Source organism: Pogoniulus pusillus, chromosome 38 (assembly GCF_015220805.1).
Source record: "Pogoniulus pusillus isolate bPogPus1 chromosome 38, bPogPus1.pri, whole genome shotgun sequence".
Classification (NCBI taxonomy): Eukaryota; Metazoa; Chordata; class Aves; order Piciformes; family Lybiidae; genus Pogoniulus; species Pogoniulus pusillus.
This window is the reverse complement of record NC_087301.1, coordinates 6,139,922-6,165,366: the sequence shown is the minus strand read 5'-3', so window position 1 is coordinate 6,165,366 and position 25,445 is coordinate 6,139,922. Positions and strand designations below refer to the sequence as shown.

Sequence of the window (25,445 nt, the reverse complement as noted above, 5' to 3'; positions counted from 1 at the left end):
CAAGCAGCCAGGCACTCCCCGGAGCTGGCTCTTACCAGCCCACACCTGGGCCTCAGCTCCTGCCCAGCAGCCACCATTTGGGCTTCCTGCAGCTCCCTCATTTGAATAGGGGCAGGAAGCATTTGTGCACAGCCTTTGCATGAGCCTTCAGCCCCGAGAACTGGCATCCTGCTCACACCCACCCCTCGGCAGGCTGCAGTGCCCTGTGCCCATGTACCCTGTTAGCCAGCCACATGCTCTTCCCCAAGGACATCTCTTCCACTAATATGGAAAAGTCCACCCTCCATACCAGCATGCAGAGGGGTGTCTGGGGAAAGCAACCAGAAAGAGGGTCCTGAAAGCCCCCTCCCCCCCCCCCCCCCAGCTGCTGGGGCCAGCCACAACCCAGAGATTTGCCCTGGGCTGGCAAAAGAGTCCTGCAGAGGAACACAAGGACCATCCCTCACTGCAGCACTCCTCAGCCAGAGCACACTTCACCTCCTCTCCCCAGCCTGCTGGCCTCAGCTGCCCTCCCAGACAAATCCCAAGGGGAAGCAGCCAGGAAAACCCCAGGGTCCCTTACCTGGCACCAGCCGGGCAGCCACAAGGCGCTTCCCACGCAGCAAGAGCTTAGCCTCGCAGTACCCCTGCAGCCAGCAGGGCGAGCCCTGCTGTGACCCTTCACTGGGACAAGCTTCGGCCTGCAAAACCAACCCAGCCCCACCAGCAAACCCACACAAACAACCCTCAGATGAGGGAACGAGCCGCAGCTGAGCTGCTATCGTGAGCAGCTGGTGGGGAGAGGGCTGTGACCAGCAGCACCTGAGTGCACAGCACAGCCCTGCTGTGCCCCTCGCCTGTCCCTGCCTCCCTGAGCAACCCGGGCAAGGGGCAGGCTCCTCGCCCCCCCCGAGAGTGGCCGTGTGCTGATGCTGAGCGGGGATAGGTTCCCCCCACCTCAAGCTGTGGGCAGGATGCGAGTCCTCTGTGTGCCTCAGTTTCCCCCGAGGGCACTGAGCCGCTGCCACGTGGGGCAAGGGGAAGCTAAATAAATGCCCAGCAATCAGCGAGGTGCTTGGAGCCGGGTAACAGGGAGAGAGGGAAGGGTCCTCCCCGAGCCTCTGGGCCATTGCACTGCCAGCCCAGGCGCTGCGCAGGGCTGCGAGGGCAAGCGGGAGCCGTGCCCGCTGCCGGGCTGCTCCGGGACTCGCCGCTTCCCGGGCAAGGCTCTTTCCAAGCCAGAAGCTGGATTTCTGCTTCCCCCTAGTGTCACAGCGCGGAGCGGGCACCGAGCCTCGGCTTCTCCGGGGCTCAGCTGCGGCTCTTTACCCCGCTTGCCCCCCGCGGTGGGCCGAGCAGGTGTCCCCCATCAGCGGCGGGCAGGTGCCCAAGTGAGTCAGGAGGACAAGGCAGGGGCACCTGCGCGGGGTGCCGGAGCCTGCCACGGGGCACTCTGGCAGCACTCTGGGGTGCACAGCCGGGTGAGGGTGCCCAAGGCGTGTGCCCAGGCTGGCAGAAGCCCCGACGCCGAATGGTGACCAGGGTTCACGTCCGTCCCAGCCCCAGGGCAAGCCCGGTGGCACAGGAGGCTCTGCAAAGCTCTACCAGGTCTTCATCTGTGCGGCTTGAACTCCCGGGGACCCCTTTTTTGGCTTCCCACCTTAATCCACCACGAGGAGCCAGGCGCTGCCGGAGCCCGGCTGCTGGGCTGTGCAGCCGTGGCATGGCACAGGGCTGGCACCGGGGCGGCCGTCTGCCCTGGTGTGAGTGGTTATCGCCTAGAAACCACGGCTCGGGGGCATGTGCAGCGCCCAGGGCTTGGGATGGCTTCGGCTGGAGAATTCAGCTCGGATCGCAGCTCCTCCGGCGGGCACGGCGCTGCCTTTTTGGGAGCAGAACAAAGGCAGCAGGAGGAGGAGGAGGAGGAGGAGGAGTGCGGTTGGCTCCTTGCCAGCCCGGCCCCGGCTCTCCGCTCATCGAGTGTCCCTCTTTGGCTCCATTAGTCACCATTTGCTGCTCTCCTCTTTTAACTAATGAGGAGCCATTTTGCATTCACGTTTCCTCCCGGGCCAAACGCATCCCCTAGCATCGTGGAGATGGTGGAGCAGTGCTGGCAAGCTCCAGGCCTCCCTGGCTGCTGCTCCTCCTGTTCCTGCCCCTCTGCCTCCTCTCCTCACAATCAGCTGTGGATGAAGCACAAGAGCTGGCCAAACCACAGCCACCCAGAGCTCCTCTTCCTCACACCTGTCCCTCCAGCGAGGCAAACAGGGGACAACCAGTGCCAAGAGGAAGCTGTCTGGAGCTGGAAGGCTTCCCAGAGGATAAGGGCACTCCAGTTGCCCCCTGCATTATTTACCCAATCCCCTTTGTGTCACAGAAAAGATTTACTTTGAGAAGATTAATGGCTCAAGGCACTGTGAGAGAAATCCTCCAAGATTGCCTGGTTCAGAGGAGAAGAATGCCTCCTTGCCCAGGCAGCCTGTGGGCACAAGGAAAGGGCTGCAGGGCTGGTGCCAGTCCCATGGGCCACCCCCTGAGCGTTTGCAGTGGCTGGAGGGAGGCAGCTGAGCTGGGACGTGGTGGCTTCTCCCTGTGGCTTTCCCAGCTCGCTGATCCCACAGCTCTCACTGTGCAGAGTGAAGGATGTGGAGGTGTGGAGAGGAGCAGAGAACCCTGCCTCCTAGGTGGCTCATGCTGTGTGCCAGCCCAGCACCCCTGCCCCTGGCATGGGGAGGCCACACTTACTACACACCATGCCACTCCTTGATGCTTTCTTTGGTTTCAGGTTCCTTGACTCCCTCCTGGAAGAGACATAAATAGGTGACTCAGCTCTGACAGCAGCCTTCAAGCATGACCCCCTCCAGGTGTGACAGCGTGTCCTGCCCAGCACGCCCTTGCCATGGCACAGCCCTGAGCCCAGCTGGGGTGCAGAGGACTCTGTGTGTGGGGGGTGCACACGTGGGTGTCCACAAGCCGTGCAGAATAATGCTATTAATGCCATCTGGTGCTGAGACAGAGCTGCCCTGCCCAGCAGCCAGACACAGCTTTTCACTCCCCTTAATCTCCACCCGCAGTGGCTCCGTCTGTGGGGCTCTCCAGGGGGCCAGGGGACACGTACCTTGAAGGGCACTGCCTCCTCCCTCAGCCCTGGCATGCTTGGGCACAGGGTCTAAAAGATGTGAGAACGCTGCTGAGGATGGGGTCATGTGGTGCTGGAGTCCCCATCCCTGGAGGTGTTCAAGACAGGTGTGGCACTTTGGCACATGATTTAGTGGCCATGGTGGCGTTGGGCTTGCTGTCTGGGCTGGGTGATCTTGGAGGCTGGGGAGGGGTTACCAAATGAAACTGCTCTGTGATTCCATGATCCTCATGATGTCCTACACCTGCCCTCCTGGCTCCACACTCCATGATGTCCTAGCCCTGCCCTCCTGGCTCCACACTCCATGATGTCCTAGCCCTGCCCTCCTGGCTCCACATTCCATGATGTCCTACACCTGCCCTCCTGGCTCCACATTCCATGATGTCCTAGCCCTGCCCTCCTGGCTCCACACTCCATGATGTCCTACACCTGCCCTCCTGGCTCCACACTCCATGATGTCCTACACCTGCCCTCCTGGCTCCACATTCCATGATGTCCTAGCCCTGCCCTCCTGGCTCCACATTCCATGTTGTCCTACACCTGCCCTCCTGGCTCCACACTCCATGATGTCCTAGCCGTGCCCTCCTGGCTCCACATTCCATGATGTCCTACACCTGCCCTCCTGGCTCCACACTCCATGATGTCCTAGCCGTGCCCTCCTGGCTCCACATTCCATGATGTCCTAGCCCTGCCCTCCTGGCTCCACACTCCATGATGTCCTAGCCCTACCCTCCTGGCTGCTGTGACCTTTAGCTACTTCTTGGAGGGGCCACAAGCACAGTAGTGAGGAGCAGGAAGAGAGCAGAGGCTCCAGCTTGTCCCTGCAGCCAAAGGGGAGCTTTTCCCTTCCACCCAAGGACTCTGGGTCTCCTTTGCTCTCTGCAGAGCTGTCCTGGCTCTTTCCTGGTGGGTCAGTGTTAAGTCAAAATTATAGTTCCAAATAATCTCCTTACCGTGTTAAATAAGCACCTCAGATCAGACAAATTGCACGGATTTTGTCTAATAACCTTCCCCCAGCTAATCCTGTTTCACTGCCACTCTGTGACCTCAATTGCAGCCCCAAGAGCAGCCAGTTCCAGAGCTGCCAGAGCACTGCAGCGGGCACAGCTGAGCCCCCGCGGGGCTGCGATCGGGCAGGGACTGGCAGAGAAAGAAGAGACCCTTCCGGAGCCGGGTAAGAGTCCCGACCGACCCCTCCCCATCCCGCAGCGCCGTGGCTGTGGCTCCGGTGCGTTTAGCGGGGACCGGCAGCCCCCCGTTTGCCGGAGCCGCGGGTGGGGTTGCCTGGCCGGTCGCTAGAGGTCTGTGTCGGACCAGCTCAGCCGCAGGCAGGAGGGATCCTCACCCTCCTGCAGGAGGAACCCTCTCCCTCCTCCCTCACCACCCCACCGGGGCAGGTTTGCTCTGGTTTGGTGTCGGAGATGCTCCTGGCTGCACCCGGAGATAAGAGCGGCTGTGAAACCAAGGAGTTGGCTGCACCATCCCAGCGCCACTCTTTGCCCAGGAGGGTGCCAAGATCAAGCACTCTGGGCCTGGTTTCAGCGGGGAAGGAGCTGATTTTTCTTCTGACTAGCTGGAGCAGTGTTGTGTTTTGGATTCAGCATGGGATTTGGCACGAGAGGAATGCTGATAATAGACTCCTGTTTTCAGTTGTTGCTAAGGAATCAAGGACCTCTCAAGCTCCCAAGCCTTGCCGGAGTGCAGGTGCCTCAGAAGCTGGGTGGGAGTGGGCACTTCTGTGTTGGGCAGCCTGCAGAACACGGTGGGGTGCTGCAAGTCCCCTGCTGGGCATCCCTGGGGAAGGGCACATGCCACAAGATTTGGCCACTGACAGCTGGAAAAGCAGCCAGGAGCAGGAGCATGTTCCCCCACCCCCCCTCCCGCAGCCCCCGGTGCAGAGCCAGAGCGGTGCCAGCCGGCTGCTCGGTGCCAGGGGGTGCAAAGGAGCTCATAGAAACCTTTCCCAGGCCCGTGTTGGAAGATGTCTGCAGGGCACAAAAGTCATTGGTGCCAGGCCAGGAGAGTGGGTGATTCAAACGCCTGGGGCATAGAGTTTAACCTCTCTCAGCTTGAACTTTATTAGCCAAGGAGCTCCTGCTGGATCTGGCAGTGGGGAAGGCATGAGGGCAGTTTGTGTTCTGGCCTTGCCTGGAGGGGGGAGCAGGGTAATGGATCCACTGGAGCGGGGTAAGGGCTCTTGGCAAGGACTTGGGATGAAGCTCAGCTTCCATGGCAGCTCTGAAACCAGGCTGGGACAGCTACACGGCCACCAGCTCCTCTGCTCCTGAGACAAACCCCTGTGTAAGTGCTTCCCTGAAGCACAGGGGCCTCCAAGTGTGGCTGCCTGGCACAGGCAGAGCCAGAGAGCCTGGCTACCAGCTGGCTGCAGCCTCCAACTCACCTGCAACTACAGCTCCTCGTTGTTGCCTCGTCTGTGGGATGAAAAGCAAGGGCATGGCTGCGGTGGGAGGGAGTAGGAGTCACACCCCCCACGCCCCAGCCTTTACAGCTGGCAGGACCAGGACAGGGAGCAGCGAGGAGGCTGCCTTCAGGACATGCAGTACTCACCTCTTCTTCTTCCCTCCGCAGTGGAACCGCTGGCCTGGGGGCAAGAGGAGTGACTGAGACCTCTCGGCACTGGAGCCTTCCTCCCCTGCCCCATCTCACTCACCCCTCTCTGCCTCTGCTCACAGGCTTGTCCCTCACTGGGGATCAGCAACTGAGGCTTCCCTGAGCCCCCTCCCCACTAGTGTAAGGGTGACACTGACCCCACTCCTACCCACCCTACCTGGCCAGCCCCTCTGCATCTCCCTGAACCTGCAGCCCTCAGCAAAGCACCAGACACAGCCTGCTCAGCTGCCTGCCTGCCTTTCTCCCTAAGCTGCCCCTGTGATGCCAACTGCAGGCAGTTTTCTCCTCTTTCTCCCCAACCCCCCTGGGCAACATAGCTGGGCACAGCAGAGCTGCCACAGCTGCCCATGGCCCCACAGGGTGCAGCAGGGTCGCAGGGTGCCCTGCAAGGCTGGCATGGGGGCCCTCTGGGAGGTCTGAGGGCTCTGGGAAAGCTGCTCTCTCACTCTGGAAATGTCAGAGTTTTCCCTGCTATTTTTACTGAGTGACCTTCTCTCTGAAGCCTCAGTGCTGGCAGGGAAACACCAAACATTTACGTGGTCTCCTTCCCAACTTGCCTTCTGCTGGGAGCTTGCCTGGGTGGAAACTTCCCAGGCAGCCCCAGCTGCAGGCGATGCCCACTCCTGGCACGGTGGGGTAGGGTCAGCAGTCCCCCGGCACCGGGTGAGGAGGGAGGTGAGTGGAAAAGGGGCGACAGAGCTGAGGGGAGCCTCCAGCCCAGCCAAGGCACTTACTGAGGATGATGAGGAGCCCGACCACAAAAGCCACGACGGCGAAGATCAGGCCCCCGTTGCGGATGGTCTCATAGTCTGGGGAGGAGGAGAGCCCAGCAGGTGTCAGCCTGGCAGAGGCGTGGGGCTGAGCCCACAGCACAGACCCCAAGGGCAGCTGTGGGAGTGGGCTGCCCGTCCTGCTGCCTGCAGTGCCCAGGCTGCGTGGGGCACACACTCACCGTAGCTGAACCTGTCCATGCCCTGCCCGGGCACTTGCTCTGGAAAAGAGGAGAAACCCAAGTGAGAGCCAGGGCTGGAGCTCCAGGCTCATGGTGGGTACCTGGAGAGGGAGGTGAGGTGGGAAAGATGGGGAATGAAGCCTGCAAGCAAGAGCAGTTCCACCTCCTCAGGGCATAGCCACGCCAGGAGAAGACTCCCAAATTCCTGTTTCTGACCTCAAGAAGTTTGAAGGTTGTGGTCCTGCAGGATGCTCCCACAGGATGCATCGTTGCCCTTGGGTGAAGCTCCAGCTGAGGGCCTTACCTCCACTGCATGCAGCAGCTGCTTGCTGGTCACAGTGCCCTCGGGAAGTGGCATTGCCCACACAGGGCTCGGTGTGGCAGCGCTGGCTCTGCACCCATGGCACCGAGCAGCCTTGCACCAGGGCGTGTCCCAGCGGCTTACTTCCATGCCAGGAGGCTTGCCCATCTAACGGCTGCGTGCCACCACTCCAGCTACCTTACCTGGCTGTGCACCCCTCTGCCAGGAGCCATTTGGAAGGAGAGATGCCCCTGAGAAGCCAAGCACCAACCAGCGCCAGTGTGCCCACAGCTGCCGAGCTCTGGGGATCCATCCCCGCGTCTGCCCTGAAGGCTCCTCCAGAGCTTCCCCAGTGCAGGAGGGACCATCCCACCATCGTGGTGTGGAGATGCCCCCGCGAAAGCACCTCCCCTCCCAGGGAAGCCCCTTTGGGGTGGGCAGTGCTGGCTGCAGGTGCTCCCCGGGGCACCCTTACCGTCACTCATGGTGCCTGGTGTGCTGTCCGGCGGGCGTCTGGCTCTGGCAGCAGGCACCCGGGGGGAGGCACATTAATTGGGAGGCAAACCTCATTAAACATTAACGGCCTGCTGCAGTGTTTATCACAGTCACGAGGGGAGGCACAGGGCTGCTGCCCGCCTTTGGGAAGGAGGCCCCAAGAGGGGAGGGCTGGGCATGTTCCCACCGTGCCAGAGGAAGGGAGGGCTGGGCAGCACCCTGGGAGTCACGGGTGTCCCAGCTGGGACAGGGGTGGCACAGCCTCCCTTGCTTCCTAAACATCAGCCCCACTGGGCTTCACCTGCCACCATCCTGGCAGAGAGATGGGCTTGGGGATGGGCTGTGACTAGAGATGCCCGTGGCTAGAGACGTGCGGGCATCGTGCCCCATCCCTGCAGTCTGGCACTACAGGTCCTCACCACAGCCAGGTCAGTAACTCCCATCTCAGCACTGAGCTGTGCCAGGGGGCCTGGAGCACCCCAGCACAGCAACATCCACGGTGCATCCCTGCCCAGCAGTGGGTAGCAGGACTCTGCATCCTCTCAGGGCTGTGCCAGCCCTGGCTGGCAATGCCAGCTGCCAGGTGGGCTGTTCAATCCAGTTTGCTCTAATCTCACCATCGTGGAGAGGGTGTCACGCGCCCCAGCTGGTTACTGCTGCCATGGCTGGGTGGAGACAGCCCCAGGGCAGTGCTCCCCTTGCCATGCCCAGAGCTTGATGGAGGAGTGTGGGCACTCAGAGCCCAACACAGCTCTGCTCTGGCACCGCATTGCAAAGCCAAGCCCCAGGAGGGTGATGCATGAAGCCATCCTGCCGTGGAGCCGAGACAGTGCTCAGCATCCCCCTTGGCCATCATGCCAGTGCCCACCTGAAAGGCCAGGGCACAAGGGGACTCTGTGCCTGTGTGCCCCGGGGCAGTGCAGCTGGGCCAGCTGCCCACACGCCCCCTTCACTCCCTCCCTGGCTGCTGGTGAAACTGCTGCTGGCTGCGGAAAACAAGCAGCAGGGAGGGGGCTTGGAGAGGCCTCTGCTGCAGCCAGCACAAAGCCCTTCTGTGCTGTGCTGCTCAGGGGGTGCTCTTCCCTCCTCCCCAGCCTGCCTGCTGGCACTGCCCAGCACACAGGGGCAGTGTGGGAGTCAGAACGTGTAGGGGTTGGAAGGGACCTCCAGAGATCATCCAGGCCAATCCCCTGCCAGAGCAGGACCACCCAGGGCAGGGCACACAGGAACACATCCAGAAGGGTCTTGAAAGTCTCCAGAGGAGGAGGCTCCACAGCCTCTCTCTGGGCAGCCTGCTCCAGGGCTCTGCCACCCTCACACCAAAGAAGTTTCTCCTCATGCTGAGCTGGAACCTCCTGGGCTCCAGGTTGTGCCCATTGCTCCTTGTCCTGTCACAGGACAGCACTGAGCAGAGCCTGGCACCTTCTCCTTGTCCCCACCCTTCACATCTGTATGAGCATTGCTCAGATCCCCTCTCAGGCTGCTCTTCTGCAGGCTAACCAGCCCCAGGGCTCTCAGCCTCTCCTCCTCACACAGCTGTTCCAGTCCCTTCATCATCCTCACAGCCTCCATCGGACACTCTCTAGTCTACCCCTGCCCCTCTGGCACTGGGGAGCCCAGCCCTGGGCACAACACTCCAGCAGTGACCTCAAGAGGACAGAGCAGAGGGGGAGGAGAACCTCCCTCGACCTGCTGGCCACACTCTTTGCCCACTAGCCTTCCCCACAGACCTGGAGCCCTGGCAGAAGGCGCAGCCCCGGAGCCAACGCTGCCAGGCGCTGCCACGTTCGAGTCCTTCCTCCCTGGGTCCCAGCACAGAACAGAGCAGTCCCTCACCACACTGGCCCAGTTAAAAGGAAACACAATGGCTCCGTTTATTCGACACCAGTCAGGACTCTGCCATTTGCACACACCACAGGGGTTGCTTTGTTTCGTGTGAACACCGATGGGCACACCACGGGCAGCAGGGGCACTCCGACGCGGGACACGCGGCACAGGGCTGGTGCTTGGGCTGGGCTGCGTGGGGGCTGCTCTGCCCAGCGTGGGCAAGGGGGGAGCAGAGCTCTTTGTGATGGCCAGGAGGAAGGCAAAGGACGTAGCTCTGGAGACACAACCCCTCCAGCCTAGGGATGGCACAGAGAGTGCTTCCCAGCGCCAAGCACACAGCGACGCAGCCCACCCTGAAGGCAGGGTCACTGCAGTGGGGTAAGCACAGCGGAACCCCCCCCCCACACACACACCCAGAGCCATTCTGGAGGGTCAGGACCTGTTCCTGCCACATGGGCAGTGCTGTGCTGTGTTTCAGTGCACCCCGGGGGTGCCCTGCTGCTGCCCAGACTGACTCTGCCTTGGTGAGCAGCCCCTGACCAGGCCAGCAGCCCCCAGCCCCAGTCCAGGCTGCACTCCTGTGTGCCCACAGGCTTGGGGAAGGGGCCAGACTCACAGGTTTGCCTCTGACAGGCCTGAGCAGCTCTTGTTGCTGCCCCATGGGTAGAAAGGGAAGTTGGCACCAGAGAGCTGACAACATGTAAGCACCACAGGACAACGTGCAGGGCTGGCACGAGTGGCCACGTCCTGGGCCACGGCACAGGGAATGACAAAGGCATTGGGAAGGGCAGGGAGGAGGAGGAGGAGGAGGAAAAGTCACTGCTCCTGCCCTGCCAGAGACAGGCATGGGCTGGGTCCTTATTCCAGTCCCTGTTTCTTTTTAGCCCTCAGACTGGTGAACCTGCCCACCTGGGAGCGCTGGCGAGGAGCTGGTTTGTGCTGGTTGGCAGGGTCAGGGCTGCACAGCCACCCTCTGTCACAGTGTCACCGTGCTGGGGGATTCCACAGGCTTCTCTGCCACCACAGCACTTCCTCACGCTCACAGCAGCATCCCACACCCACGGCTTGGTCCCAGCCCGGGATGCAAACCGCAGAGCTGAGCAGGCACAAAAGGGTTGCTGCCTCCAGCCTTAAATCCAGCACCCTGGTGCCAACACCGAGGGAAGCTGAGTGTGGGATGTCCCTGCCTGACTTGATCCCCACCATGGCTGCCCTTGGGCTGGGGGGCAGGCAGGAGGATATTGCTGAGACTGCCACACATGGTCCAGAGTCATACTGGGCAGGTCCCCCAAGCGCCGCGGGGCCAATCCCCGAGCCCTGCTTAAAGCCAGCGGGGGGTGAACCGCCTGGCACATAGACAGCTGGCTCTGAGCAGGGCAACCTGGGGTCCCCAGGGCTGTGGTGGGCTCCACACCCCACAGTCCTGCCCTGTTCCTGGGTGGCCAGTGCCTGCCAGTCGTACAGAGCCCGAATCACACGCACAGCACGAGAGAGGTGAGGAGAAAGTCACTATTACAACACCAGCAAGGACTAGCCCTAGAGGTAATGATCATCTCACACCAAGGGTACACACCACGGGAGGCAGGGAGGACGCAGGTGAGTCAGGTTAGTGAGCAGAGAACCGGTGCTGGAGTACAGAGGGTGACACAGACACAGCAGCCTGGCATCTCCTTAGAGGGACCTGTGGCTGCCACTTCAGTTTCCTCGCAGGCTGCTGGCACCTGCGGTCCGAGCGTCTGCTCTCGGGTCTCTGGCTCTGCATGGGGAGGAGGGCAGATCATAGAATCAGTCAGGGTTGGACTACAAGGAGCAGCCAGTTACAAGCCCCCTGCCATGCCCAGGGACACCCTACCCTAGAGCAGGCTGCACACAGCCTCAGCCAGCCTGGCCTCAAACACCTCCAGCCATGGGGCCTCAACCTCCTCCCTGGGCAACCCAGTCCAGCCTCTCACCACTCTCCTGCTCAACAACTTCCTCTTCACCTCCAGCCTCACTCTCTCCACCTCCACCTTTGCTCCATTCCCCCCACTCCTGCCACTCCCTCACAGCCTCAAAAGTCCCTCCCCAGCTTTTTTGGAGTCCCCTTCAGCTCCTGGAAGGCCACAAGAAGGTCCCCTGGGAGCCTCCTCTGCTCCAGCCTGCACAGCCCCAACTCTTTCAGTCTGTGCTCACAGCAGAGCTGCTGCAGCCCTCTGAGCATCCTCCTGGCCCTGCTCTGGACAGAGTCAGGCTGGGAGCTGCACTGGTGCCTTTCCTTGCACAGGGTTCATCTGTCCCCAGCACAAAGCCACAGCCTCCAGCATGGGCTCCTGAATTCTACCCACCCACCCTCACCTCCACAGCACAGCCTTGGAGCTCAGCCGAGCTCAGAGTGCAGGCAGGGAGCAAAACACCTCCAGGGACTCATGCTCAGTGCTCCAGGGACCCTAAAAATAAAACCACTCTGCAGAAGGAGGAGCACAAGGGAAGGAAATGCAGCCCAAGGGAAAATTCAGGTAGATGCTCCCTTATCCTGTGGGGGCTGCCCAGGGCTTGCCAAGCACAGGACACCCAAGTCCTCAGCAGCACTGCAGCTTTTCCTGCTCCAGTCCCTACCAGCTTGCTCCTGCACCACACTGGGGTTGCAGAGCTGCTCAGTCCCACCAAGTTGATCTGCTCAGAGCCCACACAAACAGCCCTGGCTGCTCCCCGCACCAAGGCTGTGGCAGCCCTGATGCCACCACACATACTGGCCCTCGGCAGCCCCGGGACTCACCGCATGGCTCTCGTTCAGTTCTCCGCTTTCTGTGCCCCTGTCGCTGGAAAGGGAAGAGCAGAGCAGCTTGCAGTGCCCACCTGGAGCCCGGTGCCCCACGAGCAGGCAGCTGCAGCAGCAGGGGTGGCCTTACCGTTAGAGGTGATCAGGTTCTCAGCCTGAGCCTCTTCATCCCCCGGAGCTCTGCAAGAAGAGGAGCACAGTCAGAGCAGGCATCTGTGCCCTGTCTCAGGGGTGGGGTGCCCACTGGCACAGGGACAAGCCAAGGAAGGTGCCCTGGGAGCACGCAGAGGTGCTTTGCCCTGCCCAGCAGCTCTGCAGCAGAATATTCCTTGGCGTTGGGCACCTCAGAGCACAGCCACAAAGTTGCCAGCTGCAGAGGGAACAGGGTAGGGCTGAGCACTACCTCCAAGGGAGGTGTGCCACCTCGGGCTGCCCTCACTCACCTGGGCTTCTGGTTGAAACTGCACCTGCACCTCCTGCCTGCAAGGGGACAGGAACACCATGAGCGTGGCCAAAGCAGGAAGGGGCCATGGCCCTTCCCAGCAGCCTCCCCCCCATGAGAACAGCCCCAAGGACCAGCAGCTGCCCCCTCCCCTGCTTACTGAGTATGAGCAGGATGCCAACGGTGAACAGGACCACGGCAAAAACCAGACCCCCAATCCTCAGGCTCTGGTAATCTGCAGGGAGGAGACACAGGGCTTGCTCCTGCTGGGCTCTGGCAAGGGAGCAGCCCCTGTTGCCTCCTGCCCCAACATGTCCCTGCCTCACCATAGTTGAAGGGGTCCTCCTCCTCCTTCTGCTGGGTGGCCACTGGAAAGAAGCAGACAAGGAACGGTGAGGTGAGCAAGCTGAGTCCCTGGAGCCTGCCACGGTGCCCCTCCCAGTGCCAGCATCCCACTCCCACAGCCCCACATCCCACTCCAGCCCCAGGGTTTTCCTATGCCCCTGCCACCTCTAGCATGCGGGAAGCTCCAGGTACCCACCGTCTGTCAGGGCTGCTGGCACCATCAGGGAGCACAGGAAGATGAGTGCTGCCTCCATGGCTGCTGAGAGAGAGGGGAGAAGTAGGCATCAGCACCTGATGGAGGGCACTGGGGTGCACAGGGAGACTAGAGGCAATCTGTGCCCGACTATGGGCACAACCCTTGCAGCCTGTGCCGCGGGAGAAGGAGCCAGGCTGGCCCTGGGAAACCTCTGGGAGCCAGGCCACCATACCTGGTGCCCATCCTGCCAGGGACACGTTGCAAAGGAAGGATTTGAGCTGAGAGACAGACAGACTGACGTTTTGTGGGGCTCTGTGGCATACTTTCAACCATTTCTGCACCTGGCATGGATTTCAGTGCAGCCTCAGGGCAGCATGGCAGGCAATGGGGGCAGCACAAGGGCTGCGATCTCTCCAGCAGGGCTGATGCTGTGCCCTTCACCTAGAGCATATGCTAATTTGTCCCAATTAGCAGGGTAATTACGGCACAATGAGGCCAGTGGCCCTGGTGGGACACAGTTCGAAGCCACGCCTGCCCTGCCAGCTCCCCACGCTCCCCTGCAGCAGCAAAGAGAGATCAGGGGCACCCCTTGGACCCCTCACAGCTGAGCTCCCCTGGCCCCTCACAGGCACCCACACCCTGCTCCATGCAGGGGCACCTGGCTGGAGCACAGACCCATGGCTGTGACATCCCTGCCAGCTTAGGCAGAGGTGCAGGTCTCCATGCCCCAAGCTGCTGCACCCAGTTGGGATGGGCACCCTTGCTGCTGGAAGTGGCTGCCACCAGTGCCACCACCATGCCATAGGAGGGTCCTGACAGCACAGAGCTACCTGTGAACTGGCCTCAAGCCTCTTTCCTCCTCCTGCTCCCAGAGGGATAGGGCTGCTCTCCATCTTGCCAGCTGGCACAGGGCACTGCAGACCCAGACACTTCTTCTTCTTGCCAGGAGGAGAGGGCTTGGCATTCCTGTCTCCCTCAAAGGAGGAAGCCAGGGGCTCTGGGGCATGGAGGGCAGATGGGTGCCCGCAGCTTGCTCGCACAGAGGGCTCTGCTTGTTTGCACTCTGCTGCTGCCAGGCAGTCACACAGTGCCCCGGTGACGGGGCTGGGTGCCCATACAAGGTGCAGGAGTGCAGAGAGGGTTTGCTGCTGGCACAGGAGAGGCAGGGGGGTTATCAGGGGCCCTGCAGAGCACTGATAGCAGCGAGTGCTACAGACCTGCTGCAGCTGCTGCGTTGGATTAGTGCCGATAAGGAAGGGGCCCTCGACGGAGCAGGAATTCTGCTGCCTGATGGATGCAGATCCCCAGCGTGCTGCTGTTCAGCCCCTCCAGAGCCTGACCTGATTTAAATGTAGCCTCCATTCCAGCCCACCCCAGCTGCCAGCGATGGGAGGGGGGTGTGAGCTCAGCTGCCCCGGGTTGGCTCCCCAAGGCACCAGGGTCCTCCAGATCCCACCACAGCCCAGCTTGTGCTGCCATGGTGCCCGGGAGTGGGCTCAGCAGCACCCACCAGCCTGCCAGCGCTGGTGCCAGCAGTGCTTGGCTCCAAGGCTGCTCTCCAGTGATGCCTTCATGAGCCAGCTCCCAAGAAGCCTGCCTCCAGCACCACGCTCAGCCCCATGAAGATGTGGAGCACGTTTCCAGGACCCGATTTATTCATCACAACGAATCACATCCCATGATAATTCCCCTCCTTCCCTCCCCTTCCCCATCTTGTCATCTGGAAGCCGATGCGTTTCATCTGCACACTGGAGGCTTTCATTTCCCTGCCCGCAGCTGCCGCTGCCATTGTGCCGAGCGGGGCCGCGCTGGAGCACGCCGCTGGCTCCCCGCACCCAGACAAGCCCCCTCGTTAGCTGGGAGACGTCATCCTGGGTAATTACGAGGTCTCAGAGACACCTACAAAGGACCCAGCAGCTGGTGCTACAGTAACTTCGAGCCGCGCATTCTCCCCTGCCTTTTATCTCACGTCCTTTATCTATTCACCGCCCAGGCTGCCGACGCCAAATCAGTGTCATTAGCCAGCGCCAGGCTGTTGTGTGTGCACAAGGGGATGCAGCACAGCACATGGCAGTGCTAGATGAAGGGTATTAATTGGCTCTTCTAGAGTATTAATGATGCTTTTAGTTTCTGAACAAGCCGTTCATCAGCTTTGGCTGTTTATTCCGACGTTCTTTTCGCTACCACTGCAGCAGCAGCAGCAGCTCCAGTGACGCTCCCTAGAGAACATCCCTGGGGAACGCTGCATTATTCACACCCATCCCTGCCCTGTCCTGAGCCCTTCCACCCCAGCCATGGTGCTGGGCCCTCTCTGCCAGAGTTAAACTTCCCTGCCTGCAGCCCTGCTGTGAGCGTTGGTGTGCCAGGAGTGCTTTCCCTGGCACACTCCCCTCCTGCAGCAGGCAGCCCTGGCACCCCTGAAGACACCATTCCACACCCCAAGTCAACGAGCCATCTGCCCTCATACCTTTTCTGTTTTGGGGAGACACTGATGTGAGCTTGCAGCCCAATCCCTGGACGCATTCAAGATCAGGCTCGATGCAGCCCTGGGCAGCCTGAACTAGTTGGAGGTGTCCCTTGCTGCCTGCAGAGGGGCAGGACGAGATGAGCTTTGAGGTTCCCTTCCAACCCAACGCATTCTGTGACACTCAGAAAGCAGCAGCAAACAGCTCTGCTCCGCTCGCCACAGCTCAGGGACAGGGCAGGAAGCATGTTGCTGGCTGCCTGCTTGTTTTGCCAGCACAGGCAGAAGAGAAGCTCCCCAGCTCAAGCACTGACCAAGGCTTCACCTTCCCTCCTCCGAGGCAGGCAGCCAGTGAGGGGCCCTGCGCAGCCGCAGCCCTTCTCTCCAGCCCTCCGCTCAACTCCTCGGCTTCTCGCCGCAGCAGCGTTTGCTTTCCCAGGCAGGCAGGCACTCAGCACACATATGTTCTTTGTTTTCCCAGCCCAATCCCTAAAATTCACAACTTCCCGCACGCCCAAGCTCCCCGGCGCAGGAGTTACCCGTGGGGATTGGCAGTGCCCTCGCTCGACAACACAAACACAGCGTTGCGGAGCAGCCCGCTCCCTCCTCCCGGGAGCCATATGCTTCGTGAAGTGCCACAGGTTGGGGTTGGTGGGGGTTGGTTTTTTTTTCCGGGGCTGTTTTTCAAGCTGGCCCACCCACTTCTGCGAAGCTGAGATCAAAAGCGAGAAGAGCAAAACAGCGCCGAGGCTTCGCCGCGCCGGCACCGAGGCAGCGCTGCCTGCCCTGCGCGCCCGCTGGACCCAGCTGTGCCCGAGCACAAAGGCAGCGGAAAAGCAGCAGCTGCCTTAAGAGCAAAGGTGGCTCCGTGCCTGGCCACGTTGGCGCAGCTGCTGGGCGCACATCTCCCTGTTTTCTCCCTAGCAGCGACACGAAGTTTGCAGCCACCAAACCTAGCAGCCAGGCGGTCGTGGCAGGCACGGGGCTGGGGCAGCGTGGGACATGTCTCCTGCAGCTTGGATCAAAGGAGGGGTTTTTCCTGCTGCCTGGATACAGAGGGAGTCTGAGCGGCTCGGGAAGCAGAACAGCAGTGCTTACAGCTCTTCTTCCCTCTCACCTCGACCCATCCTGCAGTTTTAAAGGGGAACCCCAATACTGTTCAAGAAAAGCCTGGCTGGGGCACTTAGTGCCATGCTCTGGTTGGTTGGACAGGGCTGGGTGCTAGGTTGGACCGGATGAGCTCGGAGGTCTCTTCCAATCTGCTTGATTCTATGATTCTACTGACACCACCCTCATCCCTGCCTACGTGGCTGAGGGAGAGCAGGGCTGGGAATCACCTGTACCCATATGGGCACAGCTCAGGAACCACTCCTGGCCACATGCCCCCCTGCCAGGCCCACAGCCACCATGCTTTGCTCCATTCAAGGCTCTCCCTCAGCCTCTTGCTCCTGGATTATCCCTCCCAGCAGCCGTGCCACTGGTTTGGTGTGTGCATGGAGATGGTGTGTGGGAGAAGGGAAAATCCAGGCAGGCAGAACAAGTCTCTCCTTTTATCTGAGCAGCTCCCCACAGCACAACAAACCACCCCACAGCTAGGCAGGTAGATTTGTAACGCTGCTGAACCTCAAAATCCCCTTTCTCTTCCATTGTTTTGCAGAGATCTGCCCTGTCAAGTCCCAGCCATCACAGCACAACGCAGGGCAGCCTCCTCCTTCCATCAAGAGGCCTCAGGGCATCTCCTGAAGATCAGACCTAGTTAAAATCTCTCGTTTCTGTGCATAGCCCCCAAGATCGTGACAGCAACGCTCAGCTGCCTGCAGCGATTCAGAGCATGCCTGTGTGAATGGACATCCCCAGCCCCGCACGGATGTGCTCTTCTGCCATTTCACGTCAGCATCAATCTGGCTGTTAGGAGCCTGTTGTTGTGCCTGGCGCTGCCGAACGAGAGGGCAGCAGCAGAGATTCCCAGCCCTCGGCGTGCTGGTGTGGAGGGCACTTCCCAAGCCTGCTGCCCAAACGGAAAGCACAAAGATAACTTGACTGAGATGAAATTCTCTCTGGTAGGCTTGGGCTGTCTCCTCAAAGCAGATCATAGGCAAAGGAAAGCCCCTCTGAGAGCTCCAGGAACCCCAACTTCAGCCCTGCTTCTGCAGAACAAGACTCACATGCAGACAGTCATAGCCCAGCTGTGGCTGGGGCAGTGCTTACAGGGCCACACTATCACTGCCCACAGCTAAACAAGGCTCTGAGCACACCCCGTGCTGCAGCCCTCAACCTGGACCCCAGCTTTAAGCTTGCCTCCTATAGGGCTTCTCCCAGCCTCAGGCAACTGACTGCAGAGCATTGAGGAGCCTCAGCCAAAGCTGCTTGGCCAGATCCAGCTCAGGCACCCACCCTGACCATCCACATCTCACCAGACAAAACGTGGCAGGCATGGAGCAGCGAGGGCAGCCCTTCATTGAGGCAAACCACAACGAGTGCTGAGCTAATGGCTGCCTGGCAGGGCTGGCGTCGGGAGGCAGGAAGGGAACCCAGCCCTTGGTGTTGGGAAACAGCATCCCCCCCCTCCCGGCCCCCATCCTGCTCCCATTTGCCTTTAGATAAGCGGTGCTGTGAGCCCAGCCGACACACCTGCCCGCACTGTCCTCTCCTCCCACCGCACCCAGCTCCCGGGCTCTGTGTGCCAAGTGGGGCACAGCCAGGCATCAACACAGCAGGAACCGAACGGGTCAACCCAAAGCAGAGGTTACCTGGTGGGTCCTGGTGGAGGGAGCAATCCACATCACCACAATACACTGAAACGGCAGCTCCAGAGAAGCTGCTTCAAGCTCCCGTGTGTCCTGGGGTACCTCCAAGCTGCCACGCTCAGCCCAGCAGCAGAGCAGACATTTTCTCTGCTCTCCAGTCACAACCAGCACCGAGCACAAGGCAGACACCGGTCCCCACCGGCACCGCTGCAGCCACACGCCACAGGAGGGACAGCCAGGCAGGTGGCACAGCTCCTCAGCCAGACACCTCCACGTCGCCTGGCATGAGCGGTGCCTTCTCCATGCAGCCTCTTTACGCTTCGAAATGCCACCAAGAGCCCAAAAGCGAAGCCAAGGGAACAGCGTGGCACCAAGGAGTGGTTCTCAACGCCAACATCTAAACTGGCAGACCGCGACTCTCCAGCGTGTTTGACCGTCACGGATAAGCTTCAGGAGGCAGCACGAAACATGGATCTCGAGAAAGGTGGCGGCAGACCCCACTGTGTAGGCAGGGGGTACCCTCTGGCACGCTGCAGGCACACGCTAACAGGTGGCCTGGCACCGCCGCGACTGCTCTTCGCGCTGGCAGCCAGCCCTCGTTCGCTCCCCGTCTCTCTGCCTCGGAACCACGCTCAGGCAGGAGCCCTCCGTGCTTGTCTTCCTTCCAAGCTGGGAGTGAAACCACTCAGCGAGGCTGGAAATCCCGACGGGACCCAGCGGTGCCCGGGAACGGCAGGGGCTTGCCGAGGCAGCTGCAGGGGAGCGCTCCGGGTCCTCGTCCACACGCCAGGCTGCTCCTTCACGCTGCAAAGCTTAGCCAGGTCCATCCACACCAACCACCTGTCACGTCCCCTCCCACGGAGATGTTCCTGCGTGATCCGAGTTCTACCACATGGCCTCCCAGCTCTGCTTCTCCACGGTGCATTGGTCACACCCGCCCTGAGATGGGCTCTCCTCCGCCTACACCTCCCCGGGATGAAGCAGCCGCTGCTGGGGTACCCTCCTACGGCGTTACCCCAAATGTTGAACCACAGAACCCTGGATGGTGCCAGAGTTGGGAGAGGAGCATCCCGCCCGCTCCCCGCACTCCACCCGCCCGGGAGTGCCCGCGGTCCTTCCTGCTGCTCCCCGGTGGGCATGGCTGGTCCACCGGGGCATCCTCCCCAGCATGAGGGGCTGGTAGCCAGGCAACGGGGGGATGAGGGAAAGCACGGTACTGCCGTTGCCATAGCGGCCGCCACGGCCGGGAGAGGAGTCCCCGAGGCTAGGGAGCGATGCCCCGGGGCACCGGGGCGGGGCAGGGGGAGAGCTATGTCCGGCGGGGCGCTGCCGAGCCCCGGTTCCGCGGAGCTCCGAACTAGGCAGGATCCCTTTAGCCCACCCCGCCCCGAACAGCTGCTAGCCCAGAGCCGCCCCCTCCTCTCCAGGGGCACCGCGGGGCCGGACCCACCTTGAGCTGGCCGGGCCGGGCCGGGGCCGCTGCGACTGCGGGCGGTGCCGGTGGGAGCGGAGCGGGCAGCGTGTGCGCGGAGTGGGACTGCCGCACAAAGGGGAGCGGAGTGGGGCGGGCCGGGGGCGGCGCCTGGCGCTGCCGGGGGGAGCGGGAGGCCCGGCCCGGCCCCCACCGCCGAGCGATGCTCGGACCCAGCGCAGCCGGCGCCGCCGCGCCCCGGCAGCCGGAGCGGGAGCGGCTCGTCCGGGACCGGGGTGGAGCCGGTCCTTCACCGCTGCACCCCCCTGGGGACGTGCCCGAGTAGCTCTGCTTCGTTCGCCCACCTGCAGCCGAGTCCCGGCGTGCTCTGAGTGTGGGGCCGGTGCGATTTAGCTCCGGAGGTGCTCGGAGTTAGCTCCCCAGAACATCTCGGCGGGTGCAGGGTGCGGGTGGGCAGGGGCAGCGTGCGCCAGGCTTCGAGCAACCCCTGCCCACAGCGGGCAGCAGCAGCCTGGATTCCGCCCCGTGTCATGCAGCTGGCATGGGGCTGGCCATGGGCAAGCGATGGGCTGCCGCTCCTGCGAGGCTGACAGAAAATGTGCCCAGGAAAACTGGCAGCACAGAGCAGAGGCTTTGCACGCCTGCTCGCTGCCACCTCAGAGCAGAAGGCATAGCTGGGGAAGAGGCTGCCAGGCCAGGTGGCCCCGTTCACACAGCTTTGATCACATCATTCAGTAGAAGCTTTGGGGGGGAGGGGGCATCGGGGGCATTTACAGCCTGGCTTGGTGATGGTGTAACCTGTTTTGCTTTCGAGCGCACTCAGGACCTGCCGCTGGCGTCGACGCCTCTGGATCCAGCGGCATCCAGCAGCTGCAGAAAGCCAGAGCCTTTGGGTTTCACCCAGAGCTGAGCAGAAAGCAACACGTCCGTCTGACAGCCCAGACAAAATACTGTCTGGCAGGGGAAGGGCTGGACCTACCCCCGCTGCGAGCCAGCGCCCTGCCACCGAGCTCCGTGGCGTATGACCAGCTGATCCCTGCCAGACAGCTGGGAGGAACAGGATCCGGAGGGTGAGAGGTGTCTGATACGGCACAGCAGGGTCCCTGGAGGGAACACTCATGCTTGGGGAGCTGCTTGTAGCTCGGGAGCAGCCTGGCCACAGTGACCACAACAGGGAGGAGAGCTGCGGTCCCGGCTTGGAGCCGCCGATGCGGCCGTGGGCTCCGTCTGGAGCCACCTGGCCTAGGGCTGTAGACATCTGCAGCAGGACCGCAGGCAGCTGAGCTCCTGAGTGCTCTGCAAGCCACAGAACTAAAGCTGCTCCGTGGTGTCCATGCACACCCACAGCTGGACACTGTGTTGGATGGGCGCTGAGAGCACTGCAGGGCACTAGCTGACTTCCAGGCTGGCACACCCCTGCCTGCTGAGCTCTTGCTGTGGCCGTGGAGGGCCTTTTCTTCTCCAAAAACACCCCAGCAATGCTGTCACCACCAAGCTGGCCCAGCCCCTTGTAACTCAGGTGCCTGTGAGATAGAAATCAGGCAGCAGCACACAGCCCATCCTGCTTTCCAGTAAAACAGGAGCAGAAAATAAACCAGCACTGGCATCTCAGGGCAATTACTGGGAAGAGCCAAGAGATGTGGACCAAGATGGAGGAGCTGGACAATGTCAAGGCTCTTCAATGTGTAGGGATGACACCAGTGTGCTTGTCAGATACCCTGCAGGGATCAAGGCAGGGATCAAGCAGCTCTAATGAAGTTCTGGGCTTCTCTGACCCTCCCCACTCGTCAGCTGCTATTAGCCACTGCACGCAGTAAAGGGCTCTGATGCCATGGTCATGCCCTGCAGCCTGCAGCGAGCACGGTGGGGCTCTGCAGAGCACAGCCACCAAGCCCCAGTGCAGGCTGGGGCTGGGCAGTGTGCTTGGATGGGGCTGGGGTGGCTACAGTGATCTTCCTTCAGTTCTTCATTTGCAGGTTTGCCCACAGCAAGTAAAACTGGGGGAGGGCAGGGGGGAAGTGGCAAAACTGGCAGCATGGATTTTGTCCTCTGTACAAACTCAGGTCAAAAGGAGGCCCTGCTCTGGGTGGTGGAGTCCAGGATCTGTTCCCATCGTGGGCAAGGGGCTCCAGCAGCAAGCAGCAGCTCCCAAAGCCACACTGCTGGGAGAGCTGTGTCCAGTACAGGTCTTGTAAGGTAAAATGGGACCAAAGCTCTTGCTGGTGTAATGTGGGCTAGCAGCGTGGGGGCCAGAGAGGTGATGCTGGTTCGTGCTGATGGGGGGCTGGGCTGATCTCATGCTGTCAATGAGTCAATAGGAGCTCTGCCAGCAGCTTCAGTGAGGGCATGATTTCATCTCAGCCTGTGTCATCTTACAGCCGAGCTGCCGTCTCCTCTCGGCGCTCTGGGGGCAGTGAGGCCAGGCAGGGGGTAGGGGAAGGAGCCACTGCCCTCCAGAGCTGCCCCCTTCAAAAGCCTTTGCCTTAAAGAGCAAGGGAAGGGCCTGAGGCACTGCTCTGCCTCCCAGGGAGCAGGGTAGAAGCTGCTGCTCTGTGGGGCACACCGGAGACTTTTGTGAGTGGAACCCCCAAGATCCTGGATGAGCTTTGGACAAGCATGAGCTGGGGCTGTAACTTAAGACCCACTGAAGTCACAGCTCAGTCAGACAGCCCTGGGGGCGTTCAAGGCCAGGTTGGATGAAGCCTTAAGCAATCTGGGCTGGCTGGAGGTGTCCCAACCCACGGCCGGGGCGGGGTTGGAACTGGCTGATCTTGAAGCTCCCTTCGAACCCAAAGCATTCGATGAATCTATGAAGCACAGACCGGAGAAGCCATGCTGGGCTTGCAAAGTGCCTGCTGGGTGGCAAAGCAGCCCTCAGCCTGGCAGGGGCCACGGGAGAAAGGGAGCAGTGACAGGAGCTGTGCGGATCCACTTGGCTGCACTTAACCCAGCGCCACGGCCCCGCACCAGGACAGCCTCACCCTTCCTGCTGGCTTCCCGAGGAGCCCTGGCCAAGAGCAGCTGGGGGAAGCCGAAGCTGCTGAGGGGTTGCAGTCAGCAGTCGAGCTACAGCCAGCGTGGGTGTTGTGCAAGCTGAAGTTGGGTGGCTCGGTGCCAAGCGATGATGTTAGCGAGGTGGAAGGGAACCGATCCCAAACTATGGGAAAAAGACATTGCTGGGGAGAGAGATCATCTCCCAGGCCGTGTAAACAGATCAGCTTGGACGCAGAGCAGAACAAAGAGCTATAAAAGGAGAGTTTGGGAAGAAAAACACCGCTAATGGGTAGCAGTTCAGCTGGTGCCTGCCAGGCTGTGGTTCCGTCCTCGGGGACGCTGCCCTGTGGTTTCCAGGGCAGTGAGGAACAAGGGAACAGCCTGCCCAGATGTGGGCTGCCACATCTGCTCCCTCCTCTTGGAGCAGAGTGCTCAGCACAGGGTGCTCAGCTTTGCCAGAGCTGCAGGTCCTGCCAGCCTGGGGTGCTCCTAGGAGACTCCTTGGGGCCAAGCTGGCATCCCCCCACATCTGTGCTCCCCCAGGAGCTATGGACAGCAGGACTTCTTGGCTCAGCTGCTGCCCAAGTAGAGAGGAAAGCCATGTCCAAGCCTTCTGCTTTGCCTGTGTGATGCTGGCTTTGGGGGAGAGCAGAGCACAGCAGCTGTGGGCAGGCAGCTATGGGAGAAACTGATCACTTCTCGTCTGGTGAGAGAACTTCAGCCCCTGGGAGAGCACAGCTCACCTCTCCGTGGGCTTGTGAGGAGACACCACTGCATGGCAGACCTAGAGCCAGGAGATTACATTTGTCTTAGGGGCTGAAGTCATTTCTCTGCTTGGAGAGAGCAGAAGACCCAGGCCCTCTCCTATGAGGACAGGCTGAGAGAGTTGGGGCTGTGCAGCCTGGAGAAGATAAAGACTTGGAGGAGACCTTGGAGTGGCCTTCCAGTACCTGAAGGGAGCTACAGGAAGGTTGGGGAGGGACTATTGACAGGGTCTTGTAATGATAGGGGGAGGAGGAGGAATTGGTTTAGACTTTAGATTGAAACTGGATGGTAGAAAGAAGTTCTTTACAGTGAAGGTGGTGAGACAATGGCACAGGTTGCCCAGGGAGGTTGTGGAGCAGAGAATCAAAAAGATCACATTCTGTGATTCTCTGCTCCACAACCTCCCTGGAGATGTTCAGGACCAGGTTGGATGAGGTCTTGAATGACCTATTCTAGTGGGAGGTGTCCCTGCCCATGGTGGGGGGTTGGAACTGGCTGAGCTTTGAGGTCCCTTCTGACCTAAACCTCTGAGGGGCTGAAATGCACAGCAGAGGAGCAGGTCCCCCACGGGCCTGAGCTGGCAGCAGCACCAGGAGCACAGCTCCAGCAAGATCAGCTCTTGCTGGGTCCCAGCTGCTGGTTTGCTCCTTCCCCAAAGGCCACACTTCTGCCACTGGCCTTGTGGCCTGCCAGTGCCCACTGCTGGCTCATGCCCAGCTCCTCCCACCAGCACCCCCCCCAAGTCGTTTTCTGCAGGGCTGTTCTCAGCCTCCTCATCCCCCATCCTGCCTTGGTATCAGGGATTGCCCCAGGGAGCTTCTTGCCCCCTGATCTCACAGAGCAGCAAAGCAAAAGCAGTGCCCTGGCCTCTGGCACAGCCCTTCCCCATGGGAGGGCTCTGGGTTGCTGCTTGGCAGAGCTGTTTGAGGTCAGGCTGACTCAGTCCTCCCCAAAGGCAGCGACTGGCATTGTTTTGGGGCAGGTCTAGAGCAGCACCAAGCACCGCCCTGTGCGTGGGGACCTGCTCCAAGCAGGGGCAGAGGGAGGTGCTTTGGGCTCCCTTTCAGACCCAATCCCAAACCTGCTCATCCCAAAATTCGGCAGCAAACCACAGCTCTCTGCCTGCCCTCTCAGCAGGCAGCCAGTTCGGGGAAGCTGAGGGATGCTCGGAAGAGGAGAGGAAGTGCTTGCAGCCCACACACCCCCCGAACTTCTCACCTTCACTTCTCAGGTAGTCTCTGCAGCTACAGATCCTGGAGACCTGACTGGAAACCAGAGTCTCTAGAACACTTAGAATCACAGAATCAGTCAGGGTTGGAAGGGAGCACAAGGAGCAGCCAGTCCCAACCCCCCTGCCATGCCCAGGGACACCCTACCCTAGAGAAGGCTGCACACAGCCTCAGCCAGCCTGGCCTCAAACACCTCCAGCCATGGGGCCTCAACCACCTCCCTGGGCAACCCATTCCAGCCTCTCACCACTCTCCTGCTCAACAACTTCCTCCTCACCTCCAGCCTCACTCTCCCCACCTCCACCTTTGCTCCATTCCCCCCACTCCTGACACTCCCTCACAGCCTCAAAAGTCCCTCCCCAGCTTGTTTGGAGCCCCCTTCAGATCCTGTCAGGCCACAAGAAGGTCACCTGGGAGCCTCCTCTGCTCCAGCCTGCACAGCCCCAACTCTTTCAAGCTGTGCTCACAGCAGAGCTGCTGCAGCCTCTGAGCATCCTCCTGGCCCTGCTCTGGACACTCTGCAGCATCTCCACAGCCCTCTTGTCCCAGGGGCTCCAGAGCTGGATGCAGCACTCCAGGTTGGGTCTCAGCAGAGCAGAACAGAGGAGGAGAATCCCCTCCCTGTCCCTGCTGGCCACACTTCTGCTGCTGCAGCCCAGGCTCTGCTTGGCTCTCTGGGCTGCAAGTGCACACTGCTGGCTGCTGCTGAGCTTCTCCTCCAGCAGCACCCCCAAGTCCTTCTCCTCAGG

At 61.1% G+C, this 25,445-nt stretch overlaps 2 protein-coding genes across 2 annotated transcripts in view; both read right to left on the bottom strand.

Moving 5' to 3' along the window:
• DSCAML1 (DS cell adhesion molecule like 1) overlaps window positions 1-653 on the bottom strand; it is a 156,534-nt gene extending 155,881 nt beyond the window's left edge. The window contains exon 1 of the mRNA XM_064172985.1: window positions 563-653. The gene's annotated coding sequence lies outside the window, so the exon portion shown is untranslated. The remainder of the gene's footprint in view (window positions 1-562) is intronic.
• A 5,029-nt stretch (window positions 654-5,682) lies between these two features.
• LOC135191103 (FXYD domain-containing ion transport regulator 6-like) lies at window positions 5,683-19,873 on the bottom strand. The gene is given in 12 exon segments (XM_064173094.1): window positions 5,683-5,720; window positions 6,484-6,558; window positions 6,702-6,740; window positions 7,478-7,493; window positions 7,495-7,575; window positions 12,115-12,122; window positions 12,213-12,262; window positions 12,526-12,562; window positions 12,685-12,759; window positions 12,851-12,892; window positions 13,066-13,125; window positions 19,727-19,873. Coding segments are annotated over 11 exon segments (519 nt in total). The 5' UTR covers window positions 13,124-13,125; window positions 19,727-19,873.
• Between the last annotated feature and the right edge of the window lie 5,572 nt (window positions 19,874-25,445).